The sequence below is a fragment of the Serinus canaria genome, chromosome 1 (assembly GCF_022539315.1).
Source record: "Serinus canaria isolate serCan28SL12 chromosome 1, serCan2020, whole genome shotgun sequence".
NCBI lineage: Eukaryota > Metazoa > Chordata > Aves > Passeriformes > Fringillidae > Serinus > Serinus canaria.
The window spans coordinates 39689509-39713259 of record NC_066313.1 but is presented as its reverse complement, the minus strand read 5'-3'; the positions used below and the strand labels follow the sequence as shown (position 1 = coordinate 39713259).

The following is a 23751-nucleotide window of genomic DNA, read 5'->3' as shown; positions in this document are numbered from 1 at the left end:
CCATGAAATGTAGCTCAACATTTTACCTGAAAAACATTTCCTTGTTTGCTAAATATGCTATAAAATTACACAAACCAGAAGACTTGGGCAAAATAAGGATAGAAATATTAGTTAAACACCTTGCATCACTACCTGATGATGAAACTGCTATGCATCATTTTTACTAATCAGAGGATATTATACAGCATGAGTCAGGCTGTCACTGATTTACTATCAGCTATATAAACACAGCTGAGAAGAGTGCTCAGTAGCTCAAGAGTGAAACTGAGGCAGACAGCCTTAGATGAGGATGAAGACCTTTGCAATTCTCCTGTCACTATATGTGGCCGTCTCCTCTGCGTTTCCTGCAGCTCCAGAAGCAGAAGATGAGGGAAAAACCCTACAGCTTGTAGAGGTAAGTATTTTTTCAGTGCATATCTAAGTGAAACATATAAGGTATTCTGAGAGATAACTATAATTGCAATTCACAGAATATGGGTGGAAACTAAAGATGTGCCATTTTGCTTTTTCCTATCAGCCTAGAAAATATGTGAAAATTACGTGGAACCTATTCACCCACAAGTCATCTGAATATTATATGCTCCATTTTTGGTGTTGCCAGTAAAGTAATAACAAAACTACTGAGGTGCGAGTTCTAGCAAGAACAGTCAAATTCAGCAGCAATTTACATTTCAGAATGTGCTTTGAAACTTGTGATATCACTGGTCTTAATAATATAAGGAAGGAAACTTGCTTGAAGCAGGCATGTTTTTCTGTGTTTTGGCTGAAGAGATCTCTTGCAGAATATTTTGGGAAAAGGGAACTCACGCAGACACAACATAATTTGTTGTAGACAAAATTCTTGAAATTCAGTAGGAAGGCATGAGTTTCTAGTATCATATTCTGTAGCTAAAAATAAAAGGCATGATTCACCAAGTCTGACTCTAGCAGTATTCAGCTGCTTCGGTGGGAGTCCCAGATGTGTGGAGTCTCACTGCCAGCCTTAATTTCCTTCCATGAGACCAGTTATAAGCTTCCTTATAAGCTTTGTTGTTAGAGTAATTGATCAGTGTAAATAATGTAGAATTAGTTATTGATAAAAAAGTAAATATTAGATTTTTCAAGACACTTCTTGATATATTTCATCAGTGAAACAACAAATTCAGAAAACCATAGGAAAACTGTACTGAAGAAAAGAGGTTTTTGTTGGTCCTGGTAAATACAGGGCATGTCAATATAGGAATAGTTTAAGATTACCTAGTAAATTTTAAGTGTGGCCAAAGACAGTACTGATAAATCACAATGCTCTCTTCTTTTTTTTTTTTTTTAACTCTGATTCAGAGTTATCTACAGAATTTCTATGACCTTCAAAAGGATCACCACCCCCATTTAAGAAGTGGTGGTGAAAACCCCCTTGCTGCAAAGCTCAAGGAAATGCAGTCATTCTTTGGATTAGAAGTGACTGGAAAACCTGATCTTGACACATTGGAGATGATGCAAAAACCCAGATGTGGTGTACCTGATGTGCAGCGATATGCATTCACACCAGGGAATCCCAAATGGAAAAGAAATAATCTTACATACAGGTAATCCTTCCTAATCTTGTCCAAAAAGGTGTAAATCTAGCACATCGACTTTGGGGTGGGGGCATCTGAAGGAATCATATTACGCCATATATGGACATATGGAGTGATTTAGTGATTTCTGGAAGAAAACAGATACTTTAGAAGGCAGTATCTAAAACAAAGCCTTTATTAATTTTCATTCATGAAAGATAATGTCCAAGATTTTTTAGTTTTTCACAAGTAATTATATTTCAGCTAAAATGCTGACATTTCAAATATTTTCTAAGCAATGTATTATGTGTTGGGTTTTCTTTGAAGGATTTTGAATTACACCCCAAAGATGAGACGAGCTGATGTAGATGAAGCAATCAGAAAAGCTCTCAATGTCTGGAGCAACGTGACACCGTTGACATTCCAAAGGGTTGAGGACAAAGTAGCAGATATAATGATCTCTTTTGCTTATAGAGGTAACAATGATAATGCAGCAAATTAAATACCCATCTGAAGTTATGGAAGTAATTCAGGATTTAAGTAATTTTTTCTCCTCTTCACTTTAGACCACCGCGACAATTCTCCTTTTGATGGTCCCAATGGACAGCTGGCTCATGCATTCCAGCCTGGTGAAGGTATTGGTGGAGATGTGCATATGGATGAGGAGGAAGCTTGGACAAAAGATGGAACAGGTCAGTTTTGTAGCTGAATCTATATAGTTTTAACCTCATACGGTCTTACCTCACATGCCGTTTACTATTTAAGGAGCCTGGCTACAGGCAGAAAAGTGAGCAAAAGGGACATAGCTTTTAATTTATAATTGCTTGTCCTTTGATGTTGTTTTTTACTGCCACTTTTAGGCATGAACTTCTTTTAGGCAGAAGTTTTATTTTTAGATCATAGTGGCATTTATAATGTCATATAAATATTTACATCATAATGTTTTATAATGGTTTTGAGGTCAGCACTTTAAATGAGGAAGGTTAGAATTTGGATACTGGGAAATCTGTTGATAGACTTCTGAAAGCAAATTCTTTTTTTTTTCTTATAACACTTCAAAGTTTAGTGCTAACTAGGGTGTTCCAATTACCACGGAAACTATAATCCCACTGTTTTTAAGTTCTTTTTTCTGTTGGATCACTGCCAACAATCCCTCATCATGGGCGTGATCCTTGATGTGAACAGTTTATGTGACAACAGGGAAAACAACTCATGCTTAAGACAAAAGGACACTAAAGAAATGACAATGAGAACACAATTAAGGCCAGACACACTCTACATATTCATACAGGTCTTATGTAACTACGTGTGTGTGTTTTATGATGATAGAATTACTTACAGTCGCTCTTGTATCTCTAGTGTGTATTAGTTTCCCATTTAGTCAGTCGTGCCAAGTATTGAAACAGGTTTTATGGTATTTCCTATGGTTTTCATCCTGCAGGCTACAATTTGTTCATTGTTCTTGCCCATGAGCTTGGCCATTCATTGGGCCTGTCTCATTCAAATGATCCTGGAGCACTGATGTATCCAACTTACTCCTACACTGACCCCAATGAATTCCGTCTTCCTCAGGATGACATTGATGGAATTCAGGCCATCTATGGTAAGAAATAATACTTTTATTTAATATTTCTACTTGGGAGGCTGGTAAATGGTAAAATGAAGGTATTTAGCATTCTACCAAAATGAGTTTATTAGTTTCTGAAAAATTGATAACAAAAGGGAGAAAATTCCTGGAAGCTAGCTTCAGCTGAAGTCCAGTTCTGCAAAAATCTCATTTTGAAAAGATGAACACAACTGGCTTTATCAAAATTAGAATTCTGCATTTAATGACAGACTCTTACTTTGAAATTATATCTTTTTTCTTTCTGTATAAAACATGTTTTCTGGGTCCTCAGAGAGCTTTTGAACAGTCTTCTCATACTTCTCCACTCTAAAAGAAAACTCTTCATCCTACAGGACGGTCTAATACTGCTGTGCAGCCAACAGGACCCGTGACTCCAGAAGCTTGTGACCCAAATTTGACATTTGATTCTATTACTACCCTACGTGGAGAAATATTCTTCTTCAAGGGCAGGTAACAGCAATCAGCATACACATTATTTCTTTAAAATATTCAGTAGTTTGAAAAAATCCATGAGTGAAAACTGTCCTTTTGGAATGTAATACAAAGAGAAGAATACTAGAAGATCCTTCTCAGATCATTAATCAGAAGAGCCCTATTTGACATGAGCAGGGAAGGTGACAGGAGCTTGTAGGTTGTTTACCAACTATTCTATCACTGCACCCACCACTGTCACACACTTATCTCTGAAATTTATTCAAATAAACAGCAAAGCAAGAGCACTCATGTATCTGTTATCAGTGTACCCATAGGTCCCACACTCATCCTCAGTACAGGAGCAGGGACAGAAGTGAAAGCACTGCCAGGGAGAAGGATGTCTGAGCCTTACTGCCCTACAGAGAAGTAGAAGGTCTTATATTCAATTCGCTAAACTTTAAGCACATAACTGAGGTGCTAAAATTACCAATGTCATTGCTCTAGATTTCTTTTACACTCAGTGGACAGGGGTATTCACATTTCTCTGTTACACTCCAGATGCTATAATAATTATTTTGAATTTTTGATAGGAGTGGAATTATTTATGACGTAAATTTTATTTTAAACAGATACATGCTGCGCAAGCATCCCGAAAGGACAGAGACAGAGCTCAATTTTATCTCACTGTTCTGGCCAAGGTTACCATCAGGAATTCAAGCTGCTTATGAAAACGTTGAGACAGATGAAATTACAATTTTCAAAGGTAATTTAATCAGAAGGTCTCCACTCTCCACTTTTCTGACCTTTTACTTCCTGCTTCTTATAAACTATGCAGTTACAGAAGTTAAAGTGTTTTTAAGGAAGTTGAACAGATAATCTTACAATTCTGAAAATAATTACCCGAGGATCATATTGCTGTAACAGATCTCCAGACGTCAAAATCTAGAAAAATTTCCCCTCTGTTATAGTTAATGCCCTGAAAAAACAAGTTATGAAAAGAGCTGCCCTTCTTCAGATCTAGTTCTCTTCAGGTAACAGCACTTCATTTTGTGCAGAAGGATTTTTACTGAACTCATTTGTCAAATCCAGGCATTTTTATGTTACAGTTACTGATATATTTATTAGTATTTGTTGTTGTTTGGAAAAAAAAGAAAAAAAATATGTTGGTGGAAAATTGTACTGTGAGAGGAAAATTGTTCACTGAACTAACAATCAGTCTTTCTTTTTCAAGGTCTCAAATACCCTTTACCTACCTCAGATGAATTCAGTATGCAATTGCTATACTACATGACCTATTACCATATTCATTACCTATTACCATATGTTCATTGCATCTAAAATTGCCAAAGCATTTTGATTAGACATATGCTTTCCTTAATAGTTTAATTTGATGCACATTGCCTAGTTTTCAAAACATTACATAGCTCTATAATCAAAGAGCAAATTACAGGAATTTACCAAATTCAATATCCTAATCCAAGGTCAATGGTTTAACTCATCAACCTCCAGCCTCACCAAGTTGTTTTCCTGAAAAATACCTTATATTCATTTTTTTAAATTCTGGGAAAAGCTCTATCCAACCCACCTCATTATTCCAATGTTTTATTAATAAAAAGAAAAGCCATTTCTACTGTCTTCATTATGTAGTCCCAGTGTAAGAATTAGAAACATTTTCTAAAGTAGTAAGCTGAAAGGAAAAATACTGACATCTAGACACATTGTTTACCAGACATCTAAAACACAAGTAAATATTTTTATAAATAACAAAACCAAATGAAACTTGCTCCTATTTTTCAGAGGATAAATATTGGGTCATCAGGGGATATGATGTTCTGCCTGGCTATCCCAAACCAATCTATCGCTTTGGGCTCCCAAAGACTGTCAAAAGGGTTAATGCAGCTTACAACGATGAAGCCACAGGGAAAACATTCTTCTTTGTAGCTGACAGATACTGGAGGTAAGATTTAATGTTCATTTAGCAGAAGATGAGTTTTCATTTGCCTGGGGTCTGATGTATTACTATACAATTTGAGTGGGTCAATGTTTAAATCAGGCAAAATCCAGAAATTTAAATGTGTTTCTTTGGATTTAAACAAAAAAAAAAAAAAATAGGAATTTCCTAGAAAATATCACCCTTTCATCAGGATTTTTTCCCCCAAACATTAGACTCCTGTAGCAGGATTATAAGTACTTCCATCTGATTGAAAAGCTACCTAATAAAAAAGAGTAATTTTCTAGTAGATTACTCACTTTTGCTCCACAACAGTGCTGCTTTTTTGTGCTATGCTGTGATAGCATCCACTTCTAATTCACTTTCCAAACAAAATGAATCAGTGCAAAGTGCTGTAATTTAATTCCTCTATGAAGTAATTATAAGTATTCTCCAATTTTAATGTTGCTTGTGTTTCTAATTGAAGCTCATGACAAATTTCAGAGAGCAATTTTGTTCAAGAAGTCCATCAGTGACACTAATTCAACTATGGTTCAGGACTGTGCAATTGTCTTCTTTGAAGTTTTATGTTCTGTTTTTATGTTTGAATGGATTTCCTTGAAATAGAAATTCATTTTATGTGCAACAGATGGCCAAGGCTCTGCTAGTCCAGAAATACATAAATAAATTTCTGAGCCGTGTTTCCCAGGTCCCTGGGAACATTGTGACAAACTTTAACATAGGTAAAATTTTCAAATCTCAGAGAAATCTCCAAGAGAAATTTAATAAGAATCAAAAGCTACTAAATAAATCTCTATGAGACTTCTTAGGAACAGTAGAGTTACATGTAAGAATTTGCTTTTGACTTGCAAAATAATGTCTGCTTCCTCATAAATTGTAATGACATTTCTTCTTCTAAGATATGATGAAAAGAAAAAATCCATGGATCATGGGTATCCCAGGAAAATTGTCTCTGACTTTGGAAACATTGGCAGGGTTGATGCTGCTTTCCAGAAAGATGGTGAGAGAAACTTACCTTTAATCTGTTTATGTGTGTATTTGGGCTTCTACAGATAGAATAATCTTTTTCAAAATGCTGTTATAACTTTAATGAAAAGGAATTAAAAATACCTGGTATACATGGACTGTCTATAATGGGGATTTTTTTTTTTTCAAATGAAATATAATTGGATTAAATTTTACTTCTAGGCTATGTGTATTTCTTCCATGGAACAACCCAGTTCCAGTTTGATCCTCGTGCCAAACGGATTGTTCGAAAAATGAAGAGCACCAGCTGGTTTAGTTGTTAATTGCAATGTTTTCCCATGTGCACACTGTATATTTTTATCTGCTGTATTTTTCAGCATTTCATGATTCTCAGGTCAGAACGGATTTCTGTTCAAATTCTATGACAGTATAGTCTTAATAATTATTTATTTTAAGCCAAATAAATTTATATAATTTATCACAACTTCTCCTGTTATGGTCAAGTTTTCTAATAAATTATATTTCACATATAATTTTGTTCCATATGTCATTTTTGCCCTGATGCTCAAGAGCCAAGTCTAGCTTTCAAACACTAAAAAATGTATTCTGGCAGGAAAATGTGAGGTTTTTTCACAAAGACAGAGAAAGGAGGACACACTTGTCTATGAACCCCCTACTCCTCACAAACCCTGGTGAAAATATGATGGTCAACTAGTTCACTATCATCACTGTACAGCTCTACTTCCACTTTCTGTTCCTCTTTCCCCTACTTCCCTTCTTAGACTTCTCTCTAGGGTGTTCATCTTTACAACTGTGGGGAGAAGGCAGGGGGCAGGGAAGAAGGAATATTCTCATGTTTTTAGGTTTAAGAACTAGTTTCAAGTCCAGAAATGCAGAAATGTAGATTAAAAAGGACCTCTGAGACAAGAAACAAGTCACTTGCTCTCAAAGGTAGCCACATCATATAATAAACAGATAAACTTCTTTAATCAAGGCTCTTTCTACTCTCTTACTACTCTAGTAGTTACTAAATCCCACCTCATTCCAGTGGGTTAGAGAATCAAGCAGTTTGCTTAAAAGATTACAATTCTTGGCCAAAAATACCACTGATACAAAGATTCATAAAAAGGACAAATTGATTTCCAGCTTAACCACATTTTCTGCAAAAGCCCTCAATTAAAATGGTGTTTGAAGAATTATTCACATTCTCTTCAGTCTATATAGCTCAGCTGATATCATTAGAAGCCATATGAACAGAACAAAATTTATTATATTTTATATCTGCATAATTCAACAGGCTTCAGAGGAAGGTTTAAGGTTAGGGTAATAAACTATATTTTGAGGAAATATTGTGTAGTCTCATAAAAACATATCTGTTTCATTTTTTTCATTACTTATCTGCCTGTATTAGAAGGCTATTAAATTTTATCTTTCATATATACAGAAAAGAGTTAGCAGTTCTTATTTTTATTAAATTCAGTATAGATCAGTCTCAATATTATTCAAAGATAAGAAATTGTATAACTGAAAATTAATTTGTTCATTCACTTTATAAAACCTAAGAAAATATTACAAGATCATAAAAATAAATTGCAGCAAATCAAAAGCTTTCATTAAGAAGTTAATTTATGTGAATCCAATTCTCACAAGGTGGTTTAGGTACTTGTTCTTTAATATCTAACCTCACCAACAATACTGTTGAATCGGATTTTCTTGTGTAAGCCAGTGCTACTGAATGACAATTAGACCAAAAATTGTTTTAGAACTATATGAATCTAAATTGTTTGTGTTGTGTTCTGCTTTTTAGCAGAAATTGTCTACAAATATAACACGAGATTTACAAGCAAAGATAATATTTCTTACTAGAACAATTTATATTAAAAATAAAAAAGGGGGGCATATTCTCCCTGCACATAGGAAGTAAAAGCACAGAATCTCAAGGTGATGTCAAAAGAGCTTCTCAGATTTAGAGCAGAATGCTAGTCCCTCTCTAGAAGCAAATAGTGGTGAGTACTCAAGGAGCAGTGAAAAAGTCGAATGGGAGATGAACAGTAAGGAGGTGGTTATGTTTTAGAGGAAAGAGAGATAAAGGGTGATTTACAGACCATGGAAGAAGTTAAAAATAGGATGAAGTTTCTAATGCAATATTTTTAGTCCGTGCCTTTTCATACCCTGTCCAAATTTTAGTTGCCACATGCAGTTTTAAAATTCACTTTGTGAATTTCCCATGAGCAGGAAGATGAGAGCTCAACATGAAGTGATTCCTTTGTGAGAAATCTGCCCCGTGCTTATGTGAGAGCACATTTCCTCTGCTGTGGGAGCGCAGGGATTGCTCCATCCAAGCCACACTATGAGGAGGAGAGCACAGCCCTCTGGTGCCAGCCACTCTTGTCCTCCTTCAGGCACAAAGCAGGCTTTCCAGAATTAGGAATTAGGGTGCTTTGTCCATAAAATTGCTTGTCTTTTTCTTTTTCCCTTTTGAAAAGTTTACCTCTATTTGCCAATTACTGTACTATGTTAAAGTACTGTACCCCTGCCCAGGGCCTTGCTACAGGTGTGCTGTGTGATTGTTGCCCATATCATCAGTAAAACAGATTTGCCCAGCCAGGAATTCCATTCCCTAAATGTGTTTAGTGCACTTGCAGTTCTGTAAGGTCTCCTAGTAACCCATGCAGGCATGGAACAGGACTCCTGGGAGCCCATCCCTTCCCAAAGGCCCACAGAGACTACACTGTCCCTAGGGACCCGTGTTGGCATGGTTGGGTCTTGCCCTCACACGCTGCAGTCTGTTAAAAGTCCATCAAGAGTCAAAGACAGCATGGGGACCTTTGCCCCATGTTTTTCACTCAGGCTGAGTACCAATTCAGTTTCATTGGCTCTGTGAAAAGACTGAGCCTGAAGAGCAGTGGCACAACTTTTCTGCCTGAACAGCTCTCTAGTGCCATTAAGGTGCCTAAAGGTTTCCAGCTGACTTCCAACTACATCTAGAAGCCACAGGTTCCCCCTAGGTTCTGGATCCCAGCCATCAGTGTGGCTTTCTTTTTAGAGATCTGTCTTATGTTTTTAAATGGATATATGTGTTTGTCTCAAACATTTCAAAGCGAGAGGTGCTACAGTCTGATTATGTTCATGCATATGTCACAAAAGACAAATGCTGTTCAGGGCTTTTGCACCAAACATATTTTCCCACAGCACTAGAATACATTTTTGGAAAACATGTTTCAGCTGATATGAATGCAATTTTATAGAAAAATCAAGAACTATGGGCAGATTTAATAGGAACTGGGAGAAGTGTTTTTCTTGCTTCCCACTGTGGCTGGCTATCAGATCCCCTCAGCTGTCTGCCATGTAGCAGTGCAGGATAGAGACAATAAGAGCAGCTAGGTTAAGATCAGCTGCATCTAACTTTATGCATTTATTAATTAAGCTTACTTCCACAGAAAACAGAGAAATACTTAACTCTGGAGAGTGATTCAACCAACTAACTTAAAATACGGTCATCTGACCTCTACAGTGGCTTCATACAATCTAGACAAGTTGAAATCTCTAATTTAGATGACATTTTTAGTTTCAGCTAACATTGTGTTTGCTCAGAAGACATTTGAGTGACAAATGATGGAGATCTACATCACAGAAAACACTACCAGGATTTTGTAACACGGCCATCTACACAACTCAGCAGCCAGTTCCCACCGCCCAAGGGAGAGAGACCGGAAGAGGTTCACAAGTGATGTTTCACAAGCTCATCTATAGCTGGAATTGGGGTCTGGGAAAAGAAGAAGCTGTACAAGCAGCTTCTGGTTATGGTTTCCTAATGCTTATCTTTGTCATTTATTAGAGCTGGTGGATGTTGAACTATCCCATGACTTCTTTTCTCCTCTTAGAAGGCAGCAGCAACATGACCCCAGTTTTAACTGAGAAAGTTGACTGCCTACCACATCAGTAGTACTGATGATGTTACACAGAGCATCCCAGGAACCAGGAATAGTGTTGCAGCATGGTCATGACCTTAACCCTATAACAGAGGGACTCAACATTCTTAACTGATCACAACATGGGTGTCTGATAGGTAGCTGTCTAAACATGCATTATATCAGCAAAAATCTAATCAATACAGTCAAACACATACAGAACTGAATGGGACCCATACAACACAATGATAATAATCAAGAGAAGGGTTTGTTGGGTTTTTTTTAAGTAGCTGAGAAATGCCTTTAACAAGTTTAACAAGGAGGATATCGGGATTAACAATTCACCATTAATGCCTCCAGCTGGAGAAAAATTAGCTGGAAGGCACAGCAAAAAAGCCAAAAACCAGAAGCATGGACTTCAGAAAAAGCCATGGTCCAACATGAAGGCATTGCTTTCAACAGTATTGTAAAAGATGAATATGCACTGTGAGAGCTCCACTGAGGTGCTAAACACCTTCATCTCTCTTTGCTGCCAGTGGAAGAGGAAGGCGCTTGGCTGGAACAGGGTGAAATCCCATAATTTGTCATAGCTTGTGTGACTCTCGAAACTTCCCTTATTCTGAATTACTTAAGACAGGAAATAATCATCTGCCCTGTGGCTAATGTGGTTAAACTGAAAAAAGCCTTTAGTGATGAAAAGGCAGATAGATAGATAGATAGATAGATAGATAGATAGATAGATAGATAGATAGATAGATAGATAGATAGATAGATAGAGATATAAGATTATTCACATTCTTTAGGCTCAATTTATAAGGTAAAATCAATCTCATTTATGTATATCTTGGATTCCACCAGAAGAATTTAAAAGAAACACACTGCTTTAAAAAATTGCCAGAAAGAGGTGGGTAAGGAATTGGCATTTTCCATCATAAATCAATTTGAAAAGAAAATATTCTGCTTACATTCATTTCTCCCAAAGTCTGGGGTTTTTTCTTTTTTATGGGATTCATACCTCCTGCACAATTCCCATTTTCTAGGTGGAGAATGTAGAGTAGCCTGACATTTGATGGTCCCACTTCACAGGGGTGTTTTGGAACATATTACAAGGTTTTGAATTTGTCCACCACTTAATCTGGCATGAAATTGCCCAGGTTTGTCAAAGTCAGTGTAAAATAACTGAAATTGAGTGCCAGTTTTAAAAGGGTAGCCAAGCTGGTTAGACAGATTCAAATCCCCTCTGTTTCAGATGACTGTGAAGTTGCATGGATTCAATTAAGTTTTATTGTGTTAGTCTGCACAGTGTTATAACTTGTGTGGGGGGAATCAGAGCATGATGAGCTCTGAGTCAGTCTACAGCTGTCTCTCCAAAGCACCCCATAACCATACGAACTGGGACATGAGAAAGGAGGCACATGGAGCAGAAGGCAGACAGCTCTCCTACCAGGACAGGGAAGAGAGTAAAAATGAAGGCTCTTTCACTTTGGCTTGTGACATGCACAGCTGTTTCTAGCGCTCTTCCCTTCCACCCAGAGAAAGACAATGAAGAAGATGCAAAGCTTGTACAGGTAACTGCATTGTCCATGTCTGGGATCTATTGGGCTATCTATTTTTAGACCTATTCTGTGTGTTCCAGTTGCACAGCAGCTGGCTGCATTTCTGAGAATGCTATTGCATAGAACTCTGCTGCTCGAATTTTATTAAAGTAGGATAAATCTGTACAAGCCGTAAATGTCAAGTTAATAAGAGTCAGGACAATGTTGTCTGTTTCTGTTTAGCTATGATCCTCATGAAAACATTTGTTGTGCTACAAAATCACAGGAAGGTTTTGCCAGCAACCTACACAAACAACATCACTCCTAAGGTATTTATTTGTTCAAGAAACAGATCAAAATATGAAACATGTCGCTTTTTTTTTTACTAGAACTACTTGAATAAATTCTATGCTGTTGAGCCAGATCCAAATCAGCTTGGATGGAAAATAAATGCTGAATCTGCAGCTGAAAAACTTCAGAAAATGCAACAATTTTTTGGTTTGAAAGTGACAGGAAAACTGGATAATGAGACATTGGAAATGATGAAGAAACCCAGGTGTGGAGTTCCCGATGTGGGTCTCTATGGCTTTACCCTGCCTGGATGGAAAAAAACCAAACTGACATACAGGTAGTATAATACTTTTTGAGTTTAAATTTTAGATTTGTGGGTATCCAAATTTGTTATATATAAATAAAATTCTATAGCAATTGTTTCCAGTTGGGAATACAAAAATGTTTCTCTCACCACAGCTGTTAGCTATGCATGCTTCTGAGAGGAATTTCTGAAAATCCAGCTGGATATTTTACATTTACTGGTTCAACCACAGTTTTTGCCTGCCATGTATCACTCCTGACAAATATTCTGTAAGCCAAACAGAAATGTCAACTGCACCCCCTGTACAAGCTTCATTGACATTTGCTGAGACAACATTGTGGTAGTCACAGAAACCTGAGGAGGTAACTTTCCTCATGCTCAAGGGGCAACCTCCTGGCTAAGGCCCATTTTAAGAAAAAAAAAACCATAATGTGTACACAACTATTATGAAAAAGACACATTGGACAGTAATCACATACTCAAACACAGTCAGTTTTCACATATCAAACTCACTCAGCCCACGATGAATCTTGGGAACTATTTGTTTACAGGTTACATTGTTTCTTATGTATTCTGTTCATCTTCTTAACCATATTAGGGATTTTCTTTTTTCTGCAAATACTAAATATTATGCTTGAATTCTCATAACTGTAGAATTGTGAACTATACACCAGATATGAGCAAAGAGGATGTGGATAAAGCAGTTGAGAAGGCATTTAAAGTGTGGAGTGCTGTCACCCCGCTGATTTTCACTCGCATTCATAAGGGAATAGCAGATATAATGATTGCTTTTGGGACCAAAGGTAAAATGAATACTGCACTCAATGATAAAATTAATTAATATATTTTTCAATAGTCATAACTTAAGCTTAGTGTTGTATCAACTTCATGTTATTTAGTCCATGGACATTGCCCTCGCTATTTTGATGGCCCCCTTGGAGTTCTCGCTCACGCCTTTCCACCTGGCAATGGCTTAGGCGGTGATGTGCACTTTGATGAGGATGAAGACTGGACCACAGGCTCAGCTGGTAGGTGCTAACAAGGTTTATAAAGTGTTATGCAGATGAATAAATTTCATTCTGATTTTATTTAAGAGAAGGAAGAGACTGATATTAAACACTTCACTAACTATAAGAGCAGTTTGAGGATATTTCAGGCTGTCCTCCAAGAGGGATACTTACAACAACATAGACATAAACACCTTGGTCTACTCTAGTCCTTAATTAGCCCTGATAAAAATACCAACAGGAAAATCCTTTCCAGGTAGGAATGCCAGAGACACAGCCACTCTTACCTGTGGGCTGGTGGTGGCCCAGAGTTTCACAAGCCTTGATAAAACCTTTCTCTTTTCCCCTCCTGATGCACACCAGGCCTGGCACTACCATGGCCGTGCTTTGCAGCAGCCCTCAGAGGATACCCCCACCACCTAAAAATCAATACAGCCACCAGGGATAATGAAGAGTCTTCACTAAAAATTCCAGGGTAGGTTCAACAATAGGCAGCAGAGAGGGGAACACTGAGTGCCCAGGCTCAATCTGTCGGGGAATGTCTGCTCCGCTCAGCCTCCAGGCTGGCCGTACAGCACATACTGCCTCTGACAGGTCTGTCAGCACACAGGCACATTACCCTCCGCTACTTTAGACCCTCTTCTCATCCACTTTTTGAGATGGAAAGCTGCAACAAGAGAGAACTGAGGTCAGGAAGAGCAAGGAGCTAATGAACAGAAAAGTGCTGTAAAACCACTGCACAAGGAGGAGACTGTGGTTTATTGTGGTGGGAAAAAAAAGAGAGGGATGAGTGCTGGACATGTCACATGATTAAATGTGATGTTTCCCATACTGGGACTGAATGGGTCAACCACAGCTTTCTGCTGTTCCTCAGCAGCATAGCTCCAGCAGCCAGACATTGCAGAACTTGGAGCGCTCGGAAGAATCGTGAGAGGGGAGGACTGACTGGAAATATGTGTGGAAAAAATGAGGCTTTATTTTGTTTGGGTTTTTGAGAAATGAATGTCTTGGCTTCAGCCAGCCTTTCTTGGGCAATCGATGACCAGTCCTCTCCTCTGCCACAGACTTGTGATCTTCATTAAATCTGTTGACATTTCTGGGTCTTGGTCTGCAGGACAGATGATCATTCTTCCCTAATTCAGAAAGGCATGTTACTTGGAGGATCGCATGTTGAAGGAAATTCCATTTTTATTTCTTTCTTGTGTTAACATATTTCACTGGGAATAAGTATGCAGAAGCATAATATATTAAAATTTTATTTTGTTGCATAAATCTCTAAAGAAACAGTAAAGTCCCAATGGTAGAAAGGCAAAGCGTTCTGCTAATGTTTCATTTTTCCTTGTCTATTCATGACCTCACCTTTTTTTCTCAGGTGTATAGGAGGGAGAGCGACACACAGAGTGACACTTTGTGGTGAGCACAGAGTGTGTCCTCCTGCCTTGCCCTGGAGAGCTGTTAGTTTGATCTGACTCACTATCTAATCTGTTCTACCTCAGCCAGGAAACCCTGCCAGGACATTCCAAAGAGCTGCACCCACACTCACCCCCAGATATCTACTCATGACAAACACACACTTCCAGTAGCTAACAGAAAGCAAGAGCGTTAAAAGTCTTTCCCTTCTAGTGGGGGAAGACCACAATCTTGTCCTATACAAAAATATGTTCACCTAGATGCATTCCTAGTGAACATCAATATATTGTATGAAAACTGTGGCTGAGCAATAGCCTGATGCTGTGATCATATCAGCCATTTACTGAGGGAAATTTGACTGGTCTCTTCTCTCTATCCATTTCATAAGGGTTCAACTTGTTCCTTGTTGCTGCTCATGAGTTTGGCCATGCCCTGGGTCTCTCCCATTCTAATGATCAGAGGGCTCTCATGTTCCCCAATTATGCGTATATCAGACCCAGTGAATCTCCCCTCCCTCCAGATGATATAAGTGGCATTCAGTCCATTTATGGTGAGTAAAATCCGTGGCTTAGTAAAAAAAAGGTAAGCAGAGGAGAAATAATCTCTCTCACAAAGTTTCACCATAAACTTAATAACATTCACATACTATTAAAAAAAGAGCAAGGTGTGGAAAACTTAATATTTCTACAATTTGGTGTATTCTTTCCAAAATTTCTCTCTCAGGATCCCCACCAAATGCCCCAGATAAAAGGCCAACCACCCCTACCTCATCTGAAATCTGTGGCTCCCAGATTTCTTTTGATGCTGTAACTACACTCCGACAAGAAGTCATTTTTCTAAAGGGCAGGTAAATACTGATGGGACATTAGTCTGCATGGGGTTTAATTTTTCTCTATACAAAGACTGAATACTTTTGTGGTTTACCTGCTTACAATGCAAACATGTTACATGTCTACAAAGATTTACGAGACAAATGGATTTCAATTCACGGAAATAAAAGTTTTAGCAGATATTAGTTGTATTAATATTTTACAGGATCTCCTGAAAAAAATGCTTCATTTTCTTCCAGAAAAAACCTCAATCCCAATGAGACCTTGTTCCAAAATATATAGATGGTTACACTGAGTAGTGACTTGACCTAATGATGCAGTATTTCCAGACAATCACATAAAGGTTTGGTTTGGAAGGTACCTTGAAGATCACCTAGTTCCAAGCAGGGACACTTCCTACTAGTCCACGTTGCTCAGACTCCCATCCAACCTGGCCTTGAACATTTAATTACTAATCTAAGTTGCTAACGAACTAAGAAATAAGTACATTTGACCATACAGTTGTGCCAATCTCTCCTCCAATCCCCTCTGCAAGCCCAAAATCATCTGTGGAATTCATCTGCTGAAGAGGTTACTGTAAGTCCTACCTAGGCTCCTATAACCCTCTCACTATACAGTACAGGAACTACTTGAAATATTCAGCAGCTCATAACTGATCATTTATCAATCAGTATCAATGAAAAGCCAGAATGAAGATAGAATAAAAAACCAGACACATCCCAGTGCAGGGATTTATTTCCTTTCTGACACATCAAGCCAGGTAACTCCACTGACAAGAAAGAGCTTGTAAGTCACATTGTTGCTCACATTCTTTTGCACACACAGAAGTTTCTGTGGTTTGTTATATACTACAAACCTGTTTCATATTTAAATCAGGCACTTGTGGCGGGTATATCCTGATAACTCAGAGGCTGAACGTGAGTTAATTTCTGCCTTCTGGCCAAATCTGCCTCCTGGTATTGAAGCTGCATATGAGAACACAAAAGATCAGATCCTACTTTTCAAAGGTGAAGTATGAGATTTTCTCTAATTTTTTTCTTAATTTAATTATGTGGGCAGAAGGAACGTGTGCATAAAATACACTTTTCAAATAGGTAAAATAAAAACTCAGAATATTTCATCTATTTTACCTACAACCTACAATAAAGGAACATTTTATAATTTACTGTCTGAAAATGACTGGCAAAACTAAATATTTTAATTTGTCTTAACAGGCAACAAATTCTGGGTTATCAGTGGATATCAGGTGCTGCTTGGTTATCCAAAGAACATCAACACACTGGGCTTCCCTAAAGGTGTCAAGAAAGTTGATGCAGCTGTTTGTAATAAAAATACAGGGAAGACAGACTTTTTCATAGGTGACAAGTACTGGAGGTAAGAAGAATTGACAAATGTTTTCCTATTAATAACTCCAATATAATCTGAATAAAAATTAAAGTGAACATTATAAAAGAGACAGCAGACCTTCTAGGTAACTGTAGGTTCCCTCCAAATCCTGTTCCCAAACTGACATGAGTGAGTCTTGATACCCAAAGAGCAGACAGGGGAAGAAAGAAGTCAGCTTTGGGAAACTGCAAGATTCCTTCTGTGTGCAAGCACAGTGGCTGCAAAGGTCTTCCTCAGGCAACCAGGGTAAGCATGGTTCACTCAGATTTTATTGTGACTAACTGTGGGGTTCCTCAGTGATACATACAGTGTCATCTGGATTTTGAGATTCCTGTGGTTTCCTGTTTTTTGATTTTGATTAATTAGGCTAGAGTATTTACAGTATCTTGCATTGTTATTTTACTGCCTTGGTCACAAGACAACAGCATGCAAGTAAACCGCAACACGCATTTCTTACTTAGTAACTCATTCTCCCAGCCTCAGATGCCTGTGAAAAATATTTCTTGTATCCAAGGAGAAGTGAAACAAATGCTTTGTTTGCTTGGTTTGTTTTGGGTTTTTTTTTTTTTTTTTTTTTCCCCTGAGAGGGTTCCTCAAATCTGGAAGAACATTTCAGGTCCCCTTAATTTAGCCCTATCTCATAAAAATTGTCCTGGCTCACATAGGAAGAACTTGATGTATTAGAAATAAGCCAGCTTCCTTGCCTCCATCTAAATCTGTCCAGCTAGTAGAGGACTATGTACAATATCATATCAAAGTCTGAGAGGAGTCAAAATTCATGCTATAAATATGTGCTATACCAGGAATTAATCTCTCCAGTGTCCATGCACTGTCTGTCACTCTGTTATCATCAGAGGAGGGAAATCCCATCCTTGGAGTCAAAAATGTGCATCTTACTTCAGTTTTTCTCACTTAGAAATGCTTCTAATGCATGCTTCTGATGCTTCTTTGGAGCTGTTTACCTTTATCAGCAAACAAAAAACAACCTCATGGAAAACACAATGGCCAGCATCTTGCAGCCATTTGTGCAAGTAAATAACACAACTTTCTCTTGCAACCCCAGTGAAACCAACTATATTGCAGATGGGTGGGCATATTTTTAAAGCTGCTAAACTCTGAGCAGAATTTAAGTCAACTCTGGAAAATTGCATGTCTCCCTTCATATGATTTAGGTTTGATGAAAAGAGGCAGTCCATGGAGAAGGGTTATCCTAGAGTGACAGTGGATGAATTTCCAGGAATTAGTCAGAGGGTTGATGCTGTTTTTCAACAGAAAGGTAAATGAAATAAGCTTTTATGTAAAATCAGTTTAGTTCTAAAGATCAGAAGTTCTGAAACTATGATGAATGTCGTTATTGCTGCATCCTGCAAAAGACAGAAATTAAGAGATGCTCTCCTGTGTGTATGAAGGGGATTTGTCAGAATGAAGTTGTTTCTTGTATCCAAAACATAATGTTTTGCTTTTTCATTTCCAGGATTATTCTACTTCTTTCATGGACCAAAACAGCGGGAGTATGACCCTATTGCTAAAAAAGTTGTCAGAGAAATGAAGAGTAACAGCTGGTTTCACTGTTAGCATCATTAAACTTTCTTACATTCAGCAAGACAATAGCTACCATTCCAGAGATCTCAGAAATTGTTTGCATGTATGCCGCTCTACAGAATATACAACAGGACTAGTTTTCAAAAATACTTTTCATGTATTTTATTAAATAAACATGTCAGCTTAAATTTCATTTTCAAAGACTAGAACAAAATTGCATTTTTCCCATAAGTGGAAATTATACAAAATAAGTTATTACTTTATTCTCCAGATGGTTTGGGGATTTTTTTAATATTATGGCAATAAAGAGTTTTAGGTTGATGGCATCTGTTTTCTGCTTCATCTGTTGAAAGCATTCTACATTTCTGAGGTGTGAAAGGCTGCAGGTTGACATTCTATTATCCCTGCAGCATACAATTTTTGTACTTTGCCTCTTTTCTCTCCAAAGAGCAAGCTTCTTTTCTCTCCATCTGCAAGATACAAGCTTTCATTAGCCACTTGCTTTTCTGCATTCTGCAGAAGATCCATTTTCCTGCATCTTTTCCTGCTCTTCTTTGGCTGTTGCAGCCTTGTTCCTTTCACATCACAACAGTACTTTGACACCAAAATCACCCTGAAGTCCCAATGTCTGAATAAATTATCTCACCAGATAATCACCCTGATCAGTCTTTATAGCATAACAATTAACATTTCATCAGTTTCCACTTTGTCTGAAGCTATGAATTACATCCTTCACACATCAGCCCTGCCCTGTTCAAGAACAGATTCAACTACCCTGTCATGGAGCACAACCTTTGCTCTGCTGATACAAACATACAAAGATGTATGTGCTTTACATACATCTGACATTTATTGCCTGTTGCCATGCAAACTCTTCACCAAATCACACAAAATCTGTAGAGTCACAGTTACATCATCTCCAGGTACTTCTTCTACTTTTAGTTCTGTAAACAGGCCCAGGACACACTGTGAAATTGTTGGCCATACTGTGTGCATGGCTGGGGATACCTGGGAATCTGTTCTCAATGCTGGTTTGTCCTGCTGTTCCCCAGTTCTCACATATTTGACTGTTTTACACACCTGTCCCATGATTTAGTAAAATATTTCTTTTTGCTGTGTATTTTCATGGTCTGACTTTTTCATGGTCTGTCTGCAATGACCCCAGCATGAACCTTGCCTACCTGACTTGCTGTAAACAGCAGCAGTACCACCGTGTTGCTGCTATTGCTGTGAGAAACCCACTGGCTTTGTTCCCACCAGGAAATCAAAGTAAAGGATCGAATGTGATGTTTCACTAATCTGCAAGTCTAATCATGGGGAACACCATCACCATTTAGATCCCTAAGAAAATGTAAGCCTAAAGTAGGGTGGTACAGCAGACATTTGAGGGAGATTCATCTGGCTGCTTTAGCTTTCTGTCTAGATGAGTTAGGGAAGATCCCTCTTCTGAAAAAAGAGGAGGAAATTTTTCACAACATTACTCACCTCATTCTCATCTCATCTCACCTCATTCTCATCTCATCTCATCTCATCTCATCTCATCTCATCTCATCTCATCTCATCTCATCTCATCTCATCTCATGTCATCTCATCTCATCTCATGTCATCTCATCTCATCTATTTCATTCAAAGACTATGCTGGGGCAAACTAGTGTCTTCAGCCTCCAGAGAAAACATCTCTTTGCAGGAGAACACTACCCAACTTGCTTAGAGTAGCTGCCTTTCAGACAGATAAGGCTGGATGGAATTAATAGTATCTTTGATGGGTATCTCTCAGTTTTTATTCAGAATGGGACATCCTACATTTCTCCTCTGTGATATTTGCTTTTTTTGTATGTAAGTTACAACAGCAGCTTATCACCACAAGCCAGTGATAACGTTGTCTGAAGGCACCTGCTTGCACTTGTGATAGCCCACACAAAAAGAGCAGAACATGCTGGAGGCAGGTGGAACAGCGACAATTCCTTAGCTATTTCTGTCTTTTCATGTTCCTTAAACACTTCTCCAGCATTCAATTAAATTGATGGCTGTGTAGTAGAAAGCACAGTTTAACAGCACAGTCACAGAAGCTGCCAAGTTACACCCAGGTGTTTATACTCATAGCAAGATTACTCTTTAACACACTGTCTGCTCAGTGTGTAATATGATTGTAAATTTAACTTCAAGAAACGTTTAATCATTGAGTCATAGAGGAGATTATTCAGTTCTTTACAATAACTAGGCAAGTCCCCCTGTCTTCAGATATATAAACAAACATCACATTATCCTGTGCTCCTTCTTTTCTTAGGTGAAACATTGTTTCATAATTTATAAAAAAATCCCTGGTTTTAAGGCAAGTTAATCTTTAACAGTGGAATGTAGTTAATGAAGTTTTCTGACTGGCAGCTCTGGCATTCTGTTAAACCAGTGAGGGGCTCATGTTCACAGGTCACCTGTGAAAATAAATAAAGCAAACAGTATTGCTTTTCCTTTATTAGCAATGAAGGCCTAAAAGGTCATTCCCAACACAGAAAGACTTGATTTCTGATTAGTGGTAACAGCTTGGTCAGTCAGTTTTCCCTCTCTGATTGTCATTTCTTTGGAGGAGTAGGAACCAGAATAGGAGTGCCAGAACAGAAGAGGGCTTACTGGTGATCCTATCCTTCCATCTCTGGACAACATGGGATTATGTCTTGCAGCTCACTGTATCCTCCCACAGCCCCAGAGAGTTCCCAGTACCTCTCCCCCTCTCTTATGCCTCCTATAGCTCCTCATAATGCTATATTTAGGTATACTCCTATACTATATTTAGGAGCTCCCCATACTATATTTAGGTATTTAGCTGGGAAATCCTGTGCATTACCAGTTACCCGTGGGGTGACCAGTCACCAGCCCCACAGCCTGGCCCAGGGATGAATAATCTGTCTTCCCATCAAAAGGGGTTTTTCTCCTCTAGCCAGCTGCTATTTTCCATAAAACCAGGAAGAACTGTGGAACTTCAGTTTGGCTTGGAAAAATTGGCCAGTACTTCCAGTTGCTGTGGAACCAGATGGACACACAAAAACCAGGATCCCATGTGGTAAAGCTGAAATAATGTTCTTAGTGTTTAACTAAACATTCTTCTTGCTTTCCACTCCAGATTTCCATTCAGTTTTATAATATTGTATTCCCCCTACTGTTGACAAGAGGAGTTTGAGAGGGCAGACAAGGAAAGGCAGAAATTACATATAAAACCAAGGAGACAGCTAATCCACATTTGTCTTTCCAGTTGTTTCCTGTCATCAAGAAAAATGGTCATTTGCTTCTCATCCAATTCATGGTTTTCTACAGCTGCTTTTCAAATGAATAAGGTCCTAAGAAGATGAGCCTGAACTGAAATGAGGAAATTAAACATCCTAATGTAATGTATTCCTGGGGCACACAAACTACAGCATTCCTGGTAGATTTTCCTGAAAAGTCCTGCTCACTTCTTTGCCTACAGGAACCCAGTCTCCTGACACTGGCGAGGGAGTGTTTCAGCTAACAGAGTGAGGCAGGAGCTGTGTATGATTAAATATTTGCTAGAGCAGAGCTGAAAAGCCACATCTTACCCTTTCAAGTGAGCAATTCTCCCCTTTGCTCTCAGGTGACAGACAGATACACCAGAAGCCCTGAGAAACTGATACTGAATTTTTTTAAGGGTTTTGCGCCTTAAAGGAAATAGAAAGACAAGCATGGGAGCTAACATATAAAGAAAGAGCTTGTTAGTGCCTGGCTGTACGTAACCATTCTTCCCTGCACTCTCTCCTAACTCCATGCCCCTTGCTGCAAATTGCAGATATCCCAATAACAGGAAAGGAAGGTGCAAGGTTGTGTTTAAGTGCTGATAGCCAACATGCTCTTTGAACAGCTTATGAAGTTTGAACCTTTTTCATCAGACATACCAGAGCCACACCCAAAGCAGAGAACTGAAACCCACTACAGACATTGCAGGTGCTGAAACAGGACATCAACAAGAACTGAGGGCGAGTGGCACAGTGCAGGTGAGGGGCCTGGCCAAAACAGGGAGAGCACTCTTCTGAATTTTACACACCCAGGCAGAGAGCCTTGCAGGGTGAACCCTTTTAGTGGGAGCCATCTCAGTGATCTTACTGAGTGTACCTTGCACATGTACTTTGCAGAAAAGATCTAGAGATCTTACATATGTGTTCTGTGATTCTGGCTGTAAATCAGACTTTTTCATGGTCTGTCTGCATTCATTGATAAAATCAACTTGGGATAAGGAATGTCTGTTGGATTTTTCCTCAGGCATCCCAGGCTTCATGTGTTTTATGGTCTGTAAGCACTGTATCTTGCTAACTTCAGATAAGTTAGTGGACATAGATCCATGTGTGTGTTTGTGTGCTCCTTAAAGTACCTTGTCCCCATATGGGTGCATGTGGGTCTGCACAGGCTCTGTGGGGCTCTGCAGCCTGCAGGAGCTAAAGGAGCAGGGAAGGTGTTGAAATGCCTTCTCTGTGTGATAGGAACAAATGCTGCTGGTGGAACCAAGGGCCATACAATCTCATTATTAATGAGCAGGACAAGGTTCCAAACTATCAGATAAAAATCCAACATAGTCTCCTAAAGACTAGGTCCGGGTCTGGGGTGGGTAACTCAGCTTCTGGATATTGTGTCTGTTTGGCCTTGGACTGATGAAGGTGGTGATTTTTTTTGGAGCATTTGCTATGGGAGGTTAGCACAGGCTCTCAAAGAAAGTGCTGCTTCTTGCAAGAGATTGGAGTTAAGAGCTTCACCTTGCCGATCCCAGCAATTCTCAGCCCGCAGGAACCCGCCAGCACTGCCCACTGCCCCTGCTTCGGGTCCCCGGGTCAGGGGGTGGGGGCTCAGCACTGCGGCCCCAAGGTCACAACTGTCGCCCTGGGTCACCGCTGCCACCGTGCGGTCACCGCTGCCACCTAGCGCTCACAGCTGGCACCTCGCGCTCACAGCTGGCACTCAGTCACATCTGGCACCCCGCGCTCACAGCCGCCCCAGCATCTGCTCCAGGTTGGCTCCCGGCAGCTCAGCTCTTCAGATGTTTC

General features: G+C 38.9%; 2 protein-coding genes across 3 annotated transcripts; both read left to right on the top strand.

The window, feature by feature from the left end:
• The first annotated feature begins 274 nt into the window (after window positions 1–274).
• Window positions 275–6931, top strand: LOC103827284 (interstitial collagenase-like). The gene is made up of 10 exons (XM_009102780.4): window positions 275–394; window positions 1321–1565; window positions 1863–2011; window positions 2102–2227; window positions 2977–3138; window positions 3495–3612; window positions 4206–4339; window positions 5374–5533; window positions 6427–6527; window positions 6716–6931. The coding sequence occupies exons 1-10, from the start codon at window positions 284–286 to the stop codon at window positions 6814–6816; spliced, it is 1407 nt and encodes a 468-aa protein (XP_009101028.1). The 5' UTR covers window positions 275–283; the 3' UTR covers window positions 6817–6931.
• Window positions 6932–11720: 4789 nt separating this feature from the next.
• On the top strand, window positions 11721–19035 carry LOC103827283 (matrix metalloproteinase-27-like). 2 transcript variants are annotated; one of them, XM_009102779.4, is made up of 10 exons: window positions 11721–11972; window positions 12329–12567; window positions 13189–13337; window positions 13434–13562; window positions 15340–15501; window positions 15675–15798; window positions 16658–16788; window positions 16996–17155; window positions 18340–18443; window positions 18642–19035. In XM_009102779.4, the coding sequence occupies exons 1-10, from the start codon at window positions 11820–11822 to the stop codon at window positions 18740–18742; spliced, it is 1452 nt and encodes a 483-aa protein (XP_009101027.3). In that variant the 5' UTR covers window positions 11721–11819; the 3' UTR covers window positions 18743–19035. The 2 variants fall into 2 exon arrangements, with proteins under 2 accessions (XP_009101027.3, XP_018763982.2); XM_018908437.3 differs by lacking the exon at window positions 15340–15501.
• The last annotated feature ends 4716 nt before the right edge of the window (window positions 19036–23751 follow it).